The sequence below is a fragment of the Xenopus laevis genome, chromosome 5S (assembly GCF_017654675.1).
Source record: "Xenopus laevis strain J_2021 chromosome 5S, Xenopus_laevis_v10.1, whole genome shotgun sequence".
In the NCBI taxonomy this organism is placed as follows: Eukaryota; Metazoa; Chordata; class Amphibia; order Anura; family Pipidae; genus Xenopus; species Xenopus laevis.
The window spans coordinates 44,360,215-44,378,306 of NC_054380.1; the positions used below are offsets into that span (position 1 = coordinate 44,360,215).

General features: G+C 38.0%; 1 protein-coding gene across 1 annotated transcript in view; it reads right to left on the bottom strand.

The window, feature by feature from the left end:
• The window catches only part of capn9.S (calpain 9 S homeolog), a 47,081-nt gene that overhangs the window by 12,976 nt on the left and 16,013 nt on the right, over window positions 1-18,092 (bottom strand). Inside the window, exons 7-13 of the mRNA XM_018265272.2 lie at window positions 16,627-16,712; window positions 15,559-15,636; window positions 13,467-13,627; window positions 11,142-11,299; window positions 8,901-9,109; window positions 5,437-5,473; window positions 428-508 (exon numbers count right to left, since the gene is read on the bottom strand). Of these exons, the coding sequence (XP_018120761.1) occupies window positions 428-508; window positions 5,437-5,473; window positions 8,901-9,109; window positions 11,142-11,299; window positions 13,467-13,627; window positions 15,559-15,636; window positions 16,627-16,712 (810 nt within the window). The remainder of the gene's footprint in view (window positions 1-427; window positions 509-5,436; window positions 5,474-8,900; window positions 9,110-11,141; window positions 11,300-13,466; window positions 13,628-15,558; window positions 15,637-16,626; window positions 16,713-18,092) is intronic.

The following is an 18,092-nucleotide window of genomic DNA, read 5'->3' on the forward strand; positions in this document are numbered from 1 at the left end:
AGTAGTCAACACAACAGCTTGTGTGTATCCTTTCTGCTGTAGGAGAGGCCAGTACAGAGGAGGCAGCTCCAGATTTTAAAGTATTAAAATGTAGTGGTCTCATAGTGTTTGAAAACCCTGCATTTCATTTGCTGATTGGAGAACAAATTTAGTCAGCACACCGATTCTTAGTATCTTGCCTTGATGGTGCACGTTCTGCAACGACCACTTTCCATTGACAGACCATGTAATGTAGAAAATGAACAGCACCATCGATTTGGATGTGGTTTAAAAAGCCTTTATTTGTGCTCTTGTGGGCATCCCCCGCGACGTTTCAGGCCATGTGGCCTTTTATCAAGCTTTCATTTGCTGATTGTCATATTCTGCATAACAATTTGGTATCTGCTTTATTTGTTTTGACATTTTAGCTACATTGTTTTGTACTTACTTGTCCAGAAATTTGCTCAAACAAAGTTCGAAATTGTCTTTCCTCTTCAGTTTCTTTTTGAGGAGGTGTCGGCGCAGGTGGCTGGAATAAACATTTTTTTTCAAATTAAATGTTTTTCTTGATATATACACTATATACACTGACAGAACAGATTTAAGTCAATGGTAGGCCAGGAGCAAAGATCCCATGGTTGGGGCATAGCAGATCTTACTCCAACTGACTTGTTACAGTACAGGTATGGGATCTGTTATCCAGAAAGTTCCGAATTACGGAAAGTTTATCTCCCATAGACTCCATTATAACAAAATAATATTTTTTTTTTAATTACTTCCCTTTCTCTGTAATAAAAAACAGTACCTTGTACATGATCCAAACTAAGATATAATTAATGAATTAATCCTTATTGGAAGCAAAAGCAACCTATTGGGTTTATTTAATGTTTAAATGATTTTCTAGAAGACTTAAGGTATGAAGATCCAAATTACGGAAAGATCTGTTATCCAGAAAACCCCAGGTTCCAAGAATTCTGCATAACAGGTCCCATACCTGTTTTTTTTTGAGTCCTAAAGTGTTTTTCTTATTATTAATTGCCCTCTAACCATCATGCAAATATACAATTGTATAATCCTTGTATAATCCTAAATAAAGAACTCGTTAAAATAAATTATATTTATTGGATCTGTCCATTTTGTGCCTTGTGTGTGCATTTTCTGTTGTTAAGAATAGACAGAAATGTTATTGCAAATAAAATGGTGATGGGACCTGGACAGATGCCTATTATACCCTTTTATTAAAGCAGCACTGTACTGTACAGTCAGTTAGCAGTTTGGCTGCTAGCACAGAAGTCATAAAGGAGAGCTGCTGTGCCTATCCTGTTAATTTTCCAGGGGGGGTGCAAGGAAGAAAACATATTACATAAATTACTCACATTTTGGTTTCCACACAAACCCAACAACAGCTTTTCTATAAATATATTGAGTAGTAACTGTTCTATTAGTGACACAAACGCCTTGTTTGCCAGGACAATATTTGGTATTTTCTACTTTCTTAACAAAATTACTAGCCAGATGTTTGTAGAATGTTATTCCCTCTAGAGTTTTAGTTACAACTAGATACATACAGTGAAGCCTCCATTTTACATACCCTCATTTTAAGTGTTTCCATATGTTATACAACAACTTTTTGTGGTTCCTCCCTTTTATCCAAAATATGGTGTTATACACAGGAACTCCTTTAAGCCACTTGGTAGACCCTGCATTCCTTTTCATTCCATCCCTCAGTCTGCAAATGCCGGGGCCTGCATGCTGTGGCAGTCCAATGGAATAAAAAGGAATGCAGCATTCATCGTGCGTCTTAAATGTGCCCATGTTAATGCTGTCATATTCCCTTCTCTTTCTCATCCTTTCACCGCAGTCTCTTACCTTACCATATTCCCCCTCCCCTCCGCTTCCCTTGATTCAATGTGGCATCAGGGTCAGGAAGGAATTTTTCCCTCTAGTGAAGACAATTCGCTTTGCAGAGGTTTTTTTTTTTTTGCCTTCCTTGCGATCAAAAAGCGCAGTTTATCTAATTATTAATAAAGCTGTGGATTACACAGATTAACCACAAAGTCATTGTGTGTATCTTTATTGTGGCTATTGGGCTAGGGATTTGGCAGGGATAACATATAGAGGGGGATGGAGAGAAGTTAAGGTGGCCATACACGGGCCGATAAAAGCTGCCGACAGACCGAGTCGGCAGCTTATTGGCCTGTGTATGGGGGCCCCCGACAGGCTTCCCTGATCGAGATCGGATGGGACTAAAAATCCCGTCAGATCGCGGCCGCATCTGTTCGTTGATGCGGTCCCGCGATCCGACCCCCCGTCTGCGTTCGCTAGGATCCGATCGTTGGGCCCTAGGGCCCACGATCGGATCAGCCCGATATTGCCCACCTCAACATCGCCAAACGAGCGGATCTCTCCATGTATGGGCACCTTTAGAATAAGGCTCTTATAGAGCAGGAAATGGTCACATTGGTTATGTTTCTCCTTGGTTCCTAACAATGAAACTGAAACAACATATAACTGCTGTGTCAGTCCTACTATCCTCCATAGGATTTATAGGAACCTATGTAATACTGAGAGCCAATAAACATCCTTCCCAAATCTCACCCTAACTGGCCGTTGGACAACTCTTCCCTTTGGGCCTTTGGAAAAGGGCCGGCCCCACAGTTTAGAAGGGCCCTGATAGACTGTGTTGGTTTACGGAAGCCATGGAAATTGAGAGAAAACCAGTTACATGCAGATCTGCAACCAAATTCTGTTTTAGAATCATCATCTCATGCTCTTTTACCTTAGTTGTCTAAAATTCCCTGGAATTAGGAAGGAATCTACTAATTTAGCCTCTTCAGTAGATGATAACAAAGGCAAGTTATATTGGGTTGCAGCTGGATGAGGTGGGATATTTATATAGACTTGACACTACCCAGCCTTTATCACACCCATTTATTAGTGTAAGAAGGTATAATCTATAGAGGTTTTATGAAACAGATGTTGAGAATCAGACTCCTGGAATGAACACAAGGTTGAACATAGCTAGCTGTACTGTATGGAGGAAGGTTATACAAGCTAAAAGTGCATTACACAATTCCCTCTGTAAAAAGCTGATAAAGCAACAGGGTAATACTGAGACTGTGGGTGGTTAAATGACAGCAAGACCAGCATTTTAGACATCCAGTATGAATGAGGGTATTATAGATATAGGGATCATGCAGGCAATTGGTTGGCGGAAGTGATGTCATGCGCACAGTGTAGGGGGCATGTTTAGGTCAGGTGCCTAGGGTGGCATCAGACTTAAATACAGCCCTAGGAGAGAAACAAATTATCTGAAATTAAATGTTAGTACCTTAAAATATTCAATATCACGAAATCTTTACGAGTAGTAAAGGGAACCAACAGCACTGCTTGTGGTATTTATTTCAGAACAAGGAATAGTACATTAGCTCTGATCTCTGTTTGCAAGTGATATCTATTGTTAATGTGGCTACACTTTCGAACAAGTTAAGCATATTGTGTGTATGTCAGAGCACTGGAATGAGATCCCTGTACTTAGATTCTTTCTGGCACATCTAGATAAGTACACCAAAAGGGATTCTATACACTTACATATTACAGCAGAGTTCTGGTAAGCCCAGAGGAATGCCCAAGATGAAAGAAATATACACATTGTAGAGATAGCATAGTGGGATGTCTAAGCAGTTACTGAATGAAGCAACATTGCAGTAAGTTGGGACAAAGTGTTATTTACGTTATATAAATACTTTTAGTCATATGGTGTCTGAGCAGCACATAACATTTTCACAGACAACACAAATACAAAGGAGGTATGATAATAAAAATGTTTTCACCAGGTGTAATTACCTAGAGAAATTGTCCCACCGGGATACCAGGCAAACTCCCGGTGGGCCCAGGTGTCAGTGGGCCCTCATGCTGCTAAACATTTGGCATATTTCATGGTCATTCTTTATTTCTATGAGAACAAAAAGACTAAATAGATGGAATAATAGATGATAGTATTATATTATGTAAAGAAAAGAGACTAGGAGAATAGCAGTTGAGCGAGGAGAGGAAGAATAATGTTACTGAGATTGGGCCTCTGGTCTAAGGTTTTTGGGTGGGCCCCTGGTGTCCCAGTCTGACACTGATGGTCTTGTGGCGGGATAAGTGCCTTCTCCCCCGGGCTGTGCCATTACAGATGCACATGGGCAAGATAGACATGAAGTACAAGTCCAGGGGCCTATGCCTGCAGAAAATCCACCATGTCTTTTTTCTTTCTTGCTGACAGAGAAAATGCTTTGTGTGTAAAACTTCCCATTTTTAAAGGCCAATGCCACAGGAATAACATAAACTGAAATTATTTTTATCCTCTATCATGTTAGCACCTACAAATAAACCATTTCTATGCAACAGTTATCTCATATTTATTGTATTATAATGTCTTATAGTCTAAAGAAACCATGAATTACATATGATCCATGTTATGTTGAAGGAACATTATACATTCACCTCTTAAAGTGGAACTATCGTGAAAATGAAAATTTGATATAAGCTTCAGCATACTGTAATAAGAAACTTTGTCAATATAATCAATTAAATATTCTGCATCATTTCAGAAATAATCAAGTTTATCTTCACTATTCCTTTCTCAGCATCTGTTTCTCTTCATTCTCTCTTCATGCAGCAGTTGGGTGTCAGATATTCATTGACAGTTAGATCCAATATATTTTCCTTTCCTAACAGATGATTTAGAGCTCATTCAAATAACTGATTCCAGTACAAACAAAATCTAACAAAATAACAGCATTTTGCACAAATCCTGCATGTAAAGAGACATAGGGGTAAATTGATCAAAGAGTGAAGTTCCGCCACTAGAGTGAAATTCCGCAGCTCTCAATTCATTTCTATGGGATTTTGAAAGGCGTATTTATCAATGGGTGAAAGTGAAAGTTCACCCTTTGATAAATACGCCTATAAAAATCCCATAGAAATGAATGGAGAGTGGTGGAATTTCACTCTAGTGGTGGAACTTCACTATTAATTTCACTCTTTGATAAATATACCCCATGATGTCTGGAGCAAGTTCTAATATATCTTCTAGGCAAAATGAGCCCCACCCCTATAAGCTATATTGGATTTACTGTAACTGTCAGTGATTATCTGACACTCTGCATGAAGAGAGAATGAAGAGAAACAGATGCTGAGAGAGAGAAGATGAACTTGATTATTTCAGAAACAGTACAAAATTTTTAATTGATTGTTTTTAGGAAGTTTCTTATTTTGAATGATGAAGCTTATATTAAATTTGCATTATTGCTATAGTTCTCCTTTAATATTACCAGCATATTCAAAGGAAGGCACAGTGTATAATGGCAATATAGTGGACAGATCTATACAATTTTTTGTAAATTGGGTAACTGTACGTTATTATAACTTGTTACAATGCACATAATACATTTTTATTTTGTTACTTACATCTGGAAGATCAACATTTATTTCTCCATCCATCTCTCTAAAAATATCAAACAGTGTAAACCATTAGAAAGTTATGAATACCTGAGCCGTGTCTGACATTTTTTTTAATAGTCTAGCAATTAAAGGTTTGTGTGATGATCACTGGGCAGTACTTCATTGGGTAATTAGACTGAAAATACCAAGTTATAACTTAAGGTGGCCATAGACACACAAATCCGATCGTACGAATCGAGGATTCGTACGATTTTCGGATCGTGTGTGGCGTGTGCCGACATCTTTCGTCCGGTGGAGATCGGTCGTTTGGTCGATCGGTCAGGTTTGATTTTGACCCGACCAATCCCGCCGGAGCCCATGGTACATCGTAATCTGATCGTTCGGCCATACGGCCGAACAATCAGATTACCACCGATATAGCCATGCCTGTTAATGGCATATCGGGGAAAGATCGCCAAACGAGCAGATCTTTGCATCTATGGCCACCTTTACTGTGCAACAAGCATGGAAATGATAGCAGAATGCTAAAGAAAAGTCTTAAAAAAGTGCTATCCACTCAGTGTAATGGACATTAACTTGAGTACCAGTTTATCAAAAGGTCAGAACAAACATACACATAGAAACATACACATATATCAACTCAGGGTTTTTAGACACACAGGGAGATTTGTCTCAACTTTAAAAATGCGCTACTGTGGGAGACAAATCTCCCTGAAAATGCCTTGCCCTTCTCTAACATTGTATTTATCACAAGGAAATTAAATTACTCAAATTGATTTGGCTTAACAAGGGTGACAACTCTCCCACTGTGTCACTACTAAAAGACCACTAAATGGTGGTCATTCAAGAAGCACATGTATTAAGGCTTTGGACACACAGGCTGTTGTCAGCAGGCGGTTTTCAGCCTGCTTAATTGGACTGACCTCAGCGTGTGACCACATACAGACTGATCAGATTCAAATCAATGGAGCAGGGGCACTGAGCAGTTCTGCTTCTCTCAACCTGCTGAAAAAAGTCGCTGAAAACCACCCTGTGTGTTCATAGCCTTAATACATTCTTGAATGACCACCATTTAGTGGTCTTTTAGTGATGACACAAGGCGAAAGTTGTCGCCCTTGTTAAAAATTTGCCACCACAGGCAACAAATCTTCTTGCTTTGGTCTGCATCTTTGGTGGGAATAAAAACTTCCAACTTTGTGCCAACCTTGTGCACAAGCACTCTGTCCCACCATCAGTAAATCTCTTGTATATGTGCAGATTTTATATAGTAATAGCAACATTTTACCAGGCTTTTGTTTTGCTGTATGTCTGTTTCCCATTCAACATAAATTTCTAAAATATGTAAAGAACCAGACAAGTGGGCATATGTCTCTGAACCAACACCCATTTGAAGCAGCACAGGTATGTTAAAAATGAGTGTTTATTACAAACAGTGGAAAAAAACATGACCAAAGTGTTTCATGCATGACTGTGTGGTTACTAGTCTGTAAATAACTAATCACCACTCCCTTTGTACTACTTCCCTGACTTTGCAAATGATGCTCAAACATCCAGATCCAAGCTATAGTGTAGTGTAGTTGGGCTTCCTCAAGCCTCTGTCCTCCATCGGCAAAGTAATCAACTCGTATGGTTTCCACTACCACCTCTATGCTGACAATATTCAGATCTATCTCTCCTCTCCTGATCTCAACCCTCAACTCCTAACTCGGGTTTCCTCCTGCCTGACCACTATCTCTGCTTGGATGTTACAACGCTACCTTAAATTAAACCTCTCTAAAATAAAAATGGTTCTCTTTCCTCCAACTAACACCAGTAACATCCCAGAAGTATCCATCACAGCTAACAATTACACTATCACCTTGTCTCCCTAGACCCGGTGCCTTGGGGTTATCCTAGATTCTGCCCTGTCTTTCACTCCTCATATCCAGTCACTTATTAAATCATGTCAATTCCACTTAAAGATCATATCCAAAATGCGATAATTTAACACCCAAGATGCTGCCAAAATTCTTATTCACTCTCTTTTCATATCATGTGTAGACTACTGTAACTCTATTTTAATTGGCCTTCCCCACCAGAGACTGTGACCTCTCCAGTCCATAATGAACACTGCCACCAGGCTTATACACCTCAGCAACCGCTCCTCCTCTGCCATGCCACTCTGCCAATCCCTACACTGGCTTCAGCTACCTTTCAGAATAAAATTCAAATTAATTACCCTGACATTCAAAGCACTTCATAACTCTGCCCCACCCTACATCTCTGAACTCATCTATATATACTCAACCCAACTGCTTACTATGCTCCTCTACTGACCTACTACTCAACTCTTCTCACATTACCTCCTCACATGTTCGCATTCAAGACTTTGCAAGGACTGCACCCCCAGAATTCTCTCCCACAGTCTGTCCAACTTTCTTCCAACCTTTCTGCTTTCAAAAGATCTCTTAAAACACACCTATTTAGAGAAGCCTACCCTCAGTATGCTTAACTACCAAATGTCATTCATGTGACTTAGTTGTATAAACACATTAACATTACAGTGCTGCAAAATATGTTGGCGCTATACAAATACATGTTATTAATAATAATACTATTAATAATAATACTAAAAAACTAATCAGAACCCAGTCGCAGCCGTTTAAATGAGAATTCAATCCTATAATCCTATATTTTCAATATGGCTGAAAATTTAATTTTATATACTGAACTTATTGTACCAGCCTAAAGGTTCAGCTTCTCAATAGCAGCAATGATGCCGGACTTCAAACTTGTCACACGTCATCAGCTTCTTGGAAAGTGTCTGATCACATGCTCAGTGGGCTCTGAGAAGCAGCTAGCAAGCTTACATTAGGGGTCATTGCAAATTATCAAGCATACAATGAGGTTGGACTTTAATGTAAGCTGATGCTACAAGGCTAATCATTAAATTCTGGTCCCTAAGCTCAGTAAGTGACAGCTGCAACAGAGCATGTGCAGTGATTCAGCAGAAAAGAATATGGGGAGCTACTGGGGCATCTTTGGGGGCACAGATCTTCTCTGCTAAAGGGCTGTGGTAATTCTGACCTATTTTTATCAAATGTTCAGTTTCATCTGATTTTATTTTGTAGGATAGTTGTGTAGACTAGTTGGCACTATATAATCCAAGTTGTATGATGTATCTCCTTTCAAATCCGTTTCAGCTGATCTGATCAAAACATGAATTGGTACCTGCATCATCTCACCAGTTTAACTGGCTTGATGGAATATGTCTGAGTTGCATGACAAACAGACATAAAACACCTATCTGGGCACCTACATTACTAAAGTAAAGTGTGATTTTTATAATATAAACATTTCTTACCCTTGTCTAAATTCACATCAGGTTGGATCCTCAGCCTTAGCCTTACACAAACATTTAAACCTATCCAAATCTCTTCAATTTTAGAGACCTACAGTATATCTTTGAATTATCCAACAAATAATCTTACTTTATGTCCGCTTTCTTCTCGGAAAATATTCTGAGGCAAAAATCAGCTTCCTGATGAGGTTCAAACGTTGTTGGAATGAACATGTAATCCCCTGGTGGGAGCTTGAACCTCTGGGACACTTCTCTCAGGTTTACGTATGTTTTGCTTCTTGCCCTAGATGCATTAAATTTGAAGAAATCTTTTGCCAGGATTGACTCAGATCCAGGACACTTGGGACCGAGAAAAAAAAAAATCTGACATGTTATTTCTGCCTAGATCAAGATATGGTTTGTGTTAGATGGAGATATGCTCAAATAATGTTGTTTTACATTATTCTGTAACAATTAGCCAAAATGTAAGTACTTTTTAAAACTATTATTTTGTACTTTTTTTCCTATATAGCAGATGTCAAGAAAAAGTATGAGCTTCAGTTCAGCTATGGGATAAGCACAGGATAAATACATGGGGGGGTTATAACCAGTCCTTTATTAGCCATATAGCAGGGAAGGATCAATGTTGTAATATTTTTTAATTATTGTTTTCGAGTCTGCATTGTTTTAGTGGATGTAATAGGAGGAAAGGGGCTTTGGGTGTCTACTCAGGATAAAATATCCCTTTTTTGTATTAATGATATTTATTGGTATTTCTCAGATCCTAAATATAGACAGTTGCCATAATAAATTAATAAAAGGTGGTTTCAAATGAATAAAAGGTGGTTTCAAATGAAGAAAATGTGATTTCAAGCATCCATAGTGGTTTTGCAGTAGCATCAAAATGAAACATTAGATTATGGAAATTCTATATAATTCAGTTTCATAAGCATCTAAAGGAGCGGCACAACATTAAAAATGCATATAATTATAACCAAAATGTAGACTATACAAATTAAGAGATTAATAAAATAAAATTAAATAAATGAAAGAAACCCGATATTCTTGATTGATAATTTATTGTCAGTTGACAGTTTATAAGGAAAGTAGTGACTGTTTTAAATATTAGGACTGAGTAAAGCTTTCATTGGTGTAAATCACTAAATTATGGGACTGCAGAGAGTAGGGAAGCAGAAGTCTGGCAGAAAAGGTAATGAGGGACATACAATACCAGAACTTATTACATTGCTTATGGGAACCTGAGATTTCCCAGTTGATAGACCCTCCCAAGCCTGCTCAGCTTTCTATGTAGAGAAAAGTCCCTGCTTTTATCTGTTTAAAGGAGAAGGAAAGCTACAGAGGCATTTTATTGCCAATAGATTAGCTGCAATAGTGCAAGCTAGAATGCTATATTTATTCTGGAGAATGTTTAACCATACCTGTGTAAAAAGCTCTATAAACTCTCTGTCTGTTTAGGATAGGAGCTGCAGTATTAACATGGTGTGACATCACTTCCTGCCTGAGTCTTTCCCTGCTCTGGGCTCAGATTACAGTAGAGAAGGGAGGGGGAGGGGGAAGAGGAGCAAACTGAGCATGCTCTTGCCCAGGGCAATGAGGTTTAAGATGAAGGCAGGAAGTCTGATACAGAAGCCCATGTGTACACAATAGAAGGAAAGAAATGCAGTGTTTCTTTTGACAGGGGACTCAGAGCAGCATTACTTTGGGGGTTTACTGTTATATTTAGATGGACCTTTCTGATAAGGCTTACTTAGTTTTAACCTTTCCTTCTCCTTTAACTCCATTAAATATCAAAATAACCAATATTGATTCAGGTCTTTGATAGCCAGTGGCAGAACTAACGGGGGAGCAGGGGGTGCGATTGCACCAGGGTTTGCACCCCCTCGGGGTCCGCCTGCAGTTTGCGTGTGGTGGGGGGGTCCGGCTGCATGGCTGACGCCACTTAGTTACATTACTGTTGATAGCCTTTTGTTTTTCAACAGAGCATCCCAGGATTCTTTCCTTAAACTGCTACCAGGAGCTAAATATTAAAGCTGTTTCAGTGGCTTAACAAGAGATCGCCAGGCCCCCCTGCAAAAAAAACTTTGGGAGGGCCTGCAAAACTGTGAAGGCTTCTGAAGCTGCTCCCACCCACAACCCCACCCAACCCCAATCTGATTTTATGCTATAGATGAAGCCGACCCCGCAGAACCCCCCCCCCCGTGTATAATTAGATTATTAATTATATATGGAAGATATCAGCTTCCTTATCATTCCCTTCATTTTCAAAATTGAAACATGCTAGTATAGTCAGCACATACATAAAGCATAATGGCATCTCTAAAATGTAAGTATAATATGTAGAAAGACCTCTTTTAGCACAGCTATAACAAACCTGATAAATAGTATATCCTATCGTTAGCAGGTCTACTCCAGTTTTTTTTAGCTTTCTTCTGTTCTTTTGCATTAAGGCTGCAATAAATGTGCACTCCTTTTGACCATCATCTTGCTCTGTTAGACTCAGCTTGATTTGTGGATTTGTCCAAAATGTTTCTAAAAAGCAAAATAAAAACAATAAGTAGTGACAACAAAGATCATGCACACACTGCATATTTACTGAACAATGTCACTATCCGTGTAATGGACACCAATGGAAATTGTATTTTTTTTCAAGAAAAAAGAAATCTTACTCCCAGACCACTGCCACATTTAACTGTGTGTTATCCAGAGCTCCGAATTATGGAAAGGCCATCTCTCATAGACTTAATTTTATCCAAATAATCCAATTATTAAAAAATATTTCCTTTTTCTCTTTATTAATAAAACAGTACCCTATACTTGATCCAAACTAAGATGGATTTATTTCATGTTTAAATTATTTTCTAATAGATTTAAGGTATGAAGATCCAAATTACAAAAAGATCCATTACCTGGAAAACCCCAGCATAGAAAATTGAATTGAATACTATGGATAAATTTGGAATCGACTAATATCCTATAAATCTGTGTTTTTATCCTTTGGATACTGGTTGGGAGGTAGAGTCCTTACTCTCATGAGTCATGAGATATATGATATAAATCATACACAAAGTTTGCCTTGAATGTAATTCAGAATTTCAACAAACACAAATATAGGTTTATGAATAGTCAGAGGCATATATATATATATATATATATATATATATATATATATATATATATATATATATATATATATATATATATATATATATATACTGTTCCAATGACCAGCAACTCCAGGGGTTTCAGTGAAAATATTGTATTTAAATATATGCAGTTTACTAGAGGCACTGTTACTAGCCGAGAGACTAATCACCCAGAACTGGAGAGCTGTGACCCCTCCTACCTTCTCTGCCTGGAAAGCAATAATGCAGGATACCTGTGCCACTGAATGTACTTGAAAAGGGGTGCCCCTACCAAATTCCATAAAATTTGGGGATCCTGGACTGACATTTAGCCCCTACACCCAAGACAACCACTAGCAGTTTTAATTGAATAGGGTTTAGAACAGGTAACTGGTTTTTATATTCCATTTGTTTAACTGGCTGTGAATCCCTCATTGGAGGGAGTCTCGATTTTGTTGTGTAATGCAATACTCATGACGAAATGTATATTGCATGCTATGCTTCTTTCACCCTGCTTGATCTAGACATGTAACATTTGACACAATGTGTTTCCGTGATTTGTCATTACATTGTAAACTGCTTTCTTTTTCTTTCAATAAACTACCCGAAGTTAAAAAAATATATATATATTTATGCAGTTACAGCCAACGTGACGTTTCGGTCCACTCAGGGACCTTTCTCAAGGCAACTCCACCCTACACCCATAAGGGTATAAGTAGCCAATAGTGATTAATCAATTAAGGAAATTACATCATCAGAAAGTGACATGTGCGATATATAATACTAAGAATACAAATTCCAATACCTAAAAAATGTTAAAAATTACTTAAACATGTCATCTGTGATAAATAAAGCAGTGTTATAAAATGTAATAACAGTTACCCAAAAAGTTGTAATTCAATATATAGTGCTAAAATTATGCTGTATACAATTTAGTATATCGTGCTACATTATGTGCAATATCATATAAGACATATAATACAACTTAAAACATCTATCTCACTGTATGTATCTATCGGGGGCTAAATCGCTATCCATTACACTAACACACATTGTAAATTTCTAAACTGCTATATCTCAGAATCATATAACAATAATATAATCCAAATGCAAATTCAATCCAACAAGTAAAAGGTTATTACAAAGGAATATTAATGGAAAGATCCAAATACACCCAGAAATTCCTCAAAGTTCCATAATCGCCTTCCAGTCAATAGAAGGAACCAAACACCTTAGGGGTGTGGGGTGGAGTTGCCTTGAGAAAGGTCCCTGTGTGGACCGAAACGTCACGTTGGCTGTAACTGCATATATTTAAATACAATATTTTCACTGAAACCCCTGGATTTGCTGGTCATTGGAACAGTGTATGTATATTTTTTACCGTGCACCCGGGTAATTGATGAGAAACAGTGTGCCACCCAGATGGAGTCTTTCAAAGACTCTTAAAATCTAACATACATCAAAAATGCACTGAGAAATGTTTTTAGCAGTTTTATTTACACAACCAATTTGCACCACTTAACTATACAGGATTCTTTATAGTAATATATATATAAATAGAAAAACATTTTTACCTAAAAAATTCCTGCAACCTCCAGCAGTGGAGCCTCTAATCCAGCTTCCCTCATGTACTATTACTTCCCACTTATGTTCGGAGTCTTCATCCAATGCATCGGGAGTCAGATTACAGATCTCAAGTTTGTCAAAGTGTTTTTTGAAGTCCTCAAAGTCCATCCTAGTCAAGATGTAATTAAATCTATTAAGCTGGCCACAGACGCAAAGATCCAATCATACGAATCAATGTACGATCGGACTTTCCCATCTCCCGACCTGCCACTTACCATTCAGATCAAAGTCTTACCATTCCGACCAAATAAAGTAGTTAAAGAACAGATCAGCCGATGTTCTGCCCCTGACAGCAATCGTACGATAGACAAAGCTAGTGACAGTCTCCCACTGAAAATCGTACGATCGGCAATACACGCAGCTGACAGAAATTTTCTAACCTGTCCGATCGACCAAACGACCAATCTCCGCCGGACAAAAAATGTCGGGACTCTCCACACACGTTCCGAAAATTGTGAAATCTTTGCATCTATGGCCAGCTTTAGTCTCATTTTTATTCAACACCACATGTACGGCACACATCAACATCACACATCAACACCACATACTGTATCTTTCCAGCAAACAAAACAACTGAAATTCTTTTATCAACATATAGTATACAGGTGCCAACTGCATCTTATTTAGTGCAGCAGGTGTTTTCCCTTCAAGCAATGTCCTTGTTTTTAAAAATGTATATATTGCAAAGTAGTGACAGTGTTGCTCTGTGAGCAGAATTAAAGTTGCTGAATAAACCTGTTCTTTGCACTTAAAGGTAAGTCAGGTAAGAACATTTTTGTAAGAAACTAAAGTTTGAGAGAAATAGTAACTTAGCACAGCTTTTTGGTTGGTTTGCTTGTTGTATCTTTGGTTAGCTCTGGTTAGCTCTGCGTAGTTGATCAAAATGTAGCTAATGGATATTAATATAGTTAGTTTTCTGTATACAGTACAGTATCTGGATACGGTACAATTTTTTATGTGTTCCAGTTATTTCAGACTTATAGGCCAGCTATATGGGGCAAATTCACTAACCTCCGGAAAGTCACATCACCACACTTCGCCAGGACAATGCTAATTCACAAAAATGCGAAGTTTCGCTAGCGATAATTCGGCAAGCAAAGCAAAGTTGCGCTAGCGTTGGCTAATTAGCATACGACGGGAAGTTACATTTCAATGGAAGTATATATTGCAGCAAATACATTACACTACACAAGCTCAGGGAACCTTAATAAAATAAAATAGAGTTGGTAATATGCCCTACATTAGCTCAGTGTATAGTTTATACGCCATATGTAAGGAAATGTAGGGGGGAAGCCGGGCACCCTAAAAAAAATTCCGATCTATTGCAGCCTGTCACTCTGAAAAACTGAAAAGGCGCCAGAGATTTTTGGGAGTAAAATCCGCATCTTAGTGAATTTGCAAAGTAACGCTCTTTCGCCAAAGTGAAACTTCGCCTGGCGCAAGAGTGCGAAGTAGCAGTAGAGTCTATCTCCTTCGCTAGCGAAGTTATGATAGCAACCGTTAGTTAATCTGCGAAGTACTGAAATGACGTCACGCTGGTGAATTTTCACCAGCGTTAGTCGCTTGGCCCTTTAGTAAATTTTCCCCTGTTTAGAGAATAGTTATTAATTTACTAATTAAAGTTACTGGTTTCAAACATATTAAATTATTCATAGCAGAAAGCCTTATTTCCTTTACCTACAGCCCAACAAAGTTGATAATGCTCAGATGTAATTGAAGATGTGGTAAATGCTATCTTACATATGAACAGAATAAAAATTAGCACTGTGTAACTCCTTATATAAAAGAATGTTTAGCTGCTGTGTTACACTTTCAGCCCAGCCGATGACTACTAAGCACTTACATACAATGTAGAAATACAAGTCAAATTACTAAAAAATCCGCAAGCAATAGCAATTTGTTCAAAAACAAAGAAAAGGGGAGGGGAGTAACAGGAAGAAGCTGCAATAAAAGCATGAAATACATGATTGCAAGAACCCATACATAGCACACTGCTATGGTTTCCACAATATAGAAAAAAAAAATACGTAATGTTATTACCAGAATTCTCCATCATCAAGGGATGCCTGAGACAGTCGATTTTTTTCAGCAGCACCAATAATATTCCACTCTGAAGAGCTAAAATGATACATGAAAAAATATTTTTTTTTTCCAAAATCCAAGTTAGGAAAACAAAACATTTGGTGCTCCTGGTGTTGCAGAACTACATATACCAGATTCTAGGAATCAACAAGATAGTGAAGGAAGTTTGCTGGTTGTATTTCCAAAACTGAATATAATTCCTCAAACTTTTTATCATTTAGCATTAATTATCTAAGCTGATGATAAATTTCATCACAATCGTATATGCATAGAGGAACTGTATCCTCTTTTCTGTAACATTAATTCAATGAATAGGGCCTATGCAGAAATACTTTTTGCCTATTGCTTTATGTATGTTTTTGTTATTTCTTGCCCTAAGAAAGGGCAAGAAAGTTGCATTATACTTTCAGGTTCATATGAGCACAATGAAAACAAATCACCAGTCTACTGAGAAGCCATTGTATAATGAGCTGTACTTGCAGAGAATGGGAGAGGCTTTCATTGAATTGATGTTGAATGTTTTGTGTGGTCTGAGAGGCAAGGGAGAGAGGCTAATTAGCCCCTATATTACTGGTGAAAGCACATATCCCGTATATCTAACTGAGACTACAGGGTAAATATTGAATGACCAACATACATGACCTGATTTCTAAATGCAGGGGAGCTGCTATTAATGAAAGGGATCTCAAGCTGCTCCTTCCCAGACTACAACAGGTACCAATGCCCCTTCATAGGAAAGAGATTGTGCCATTGGTCCTATTAATGCTCAGTTTACTACCTTGTGTGCATTTCCTTTTAGTAGGGTTTACATCTCCTCAAAAATATATTGCGTTACGTGTCAGACATTAGTACTATAACTCAACTAGTACAAAGGAACAATTCTGCATGGAGAAGACGTCATCTCACGAAACAGGTTATTCCATTTTAAATATTAAGTATAAGTTGGGGAAACCCATTGTCTGTCCTGCTTCTCTCTTTGAAATAAATAAACATGCATGTAGTATATAAATATAATATTATACTTACTTGTCACTCCAAGCACCATTCCACTCAACTTGCCCCCATGGATTCCTAACTCTAATGAGCTTTACTTTCTGGCCTTTGAAATTTACCTTTAAACAGAGAACAATTTTAAACCTTAACGATGTCGACATATTTTCTAGTGGACTAGGACATTGTAAAATACTCCACGAAAAAGAGGTAAGAATAATGAGTGATGTTTAGCCACCACAAAGTTATGGTGGATTCTGCATATATAATTTTGTGGAAAACCAAATAGGTGCGGGTAGTTAGGTACTTCTACTCAGCCGTCGTATATAGATTGTAAAAGCAGTGACAGTTTTTAATTATATTGTTTGAGACACAAATATCCCATTTAGAAGGAAATGTTGTTTGCAGTGAACAATCTACAAGAAGCAACCAAGCTCTAGTAAAGTTGCCAACAACTTATATAAAACATTGTAACTGTCCATCATCTACCATATAGTGGAATTAACATACAATGCATCATGCCACATGTCGGTGGCCTGGTATATATGTTTGAAAAAATGTGGATACTTTGGAGAGGCTGGAAATAATAAAATCATTTGGAGGACCACATACAACCCCCAGAAATGAAAAGCATATGAAGAGGATATTATGAGATGTTTGGTAGTAAGAACCTGATATAGACATGGTCATAGAAATACAAAATGAGGTGTGGAGTAATGGAGATATTTAGTGACCAGATCCAAAGTCCATTAAACATGTTAAAAGAGAACTAAACCCTTAACATGAATATGGCTAAAAAATACATATTTTATATACAGAACTTATTACACCAGCCTAAAGTTTCAGCTTCTCAATAGCTTATCACAGGGGGTCACCATCTTGGAAAGTGTCTGTGACACTCACATGCTCAGTGGGCTCTGAGCAGCTGTTGAGAAGCCAAGCTTAAGGTCCCCATAGACGCGACGATTCTTCTTGCCGAACGACCGATTTTAGGGAAGCCCGACCAATCCTTCGAAATTATCGTGCGGTTAGTGGTATTCGAACGATCGTACATCTTACGATTTTTCGGCCGACATCTGTCGGGAAATTGATCGGCCAGGTCAAAAAATCTTTGTCGGTCCCAGTGCAATCTCTCTATGTTTGCAGGGCCAAGCAGGCAGCTCCCCTTTGTTTTCCTGGTAAATTGGTCTTTTTAGTTGATGGTAGATTCGTACGATCGTACGATCGTTCTGAGAAGATAGTGGTCTCACGATCAGGATCTGATCTTTTAAAAATCTCAACATCTATGGCCAGCTTTAGGGGTTGCCACAAATTATCAAGCAGAAAATGAGATTGGTCTGTAATATAAGATGATGCTACAGGCCTGTGTTTGCCTTGGGCTGTTACAGAAGCCCAAAACATAAGGATCAACATATCTAGCCTATTTCTTTAATTAAGCTTTAGTTTCCTTTAAATAACTGGATCCAACACAATTCTGTATTTCTCATCCAGTTAAATAAAAA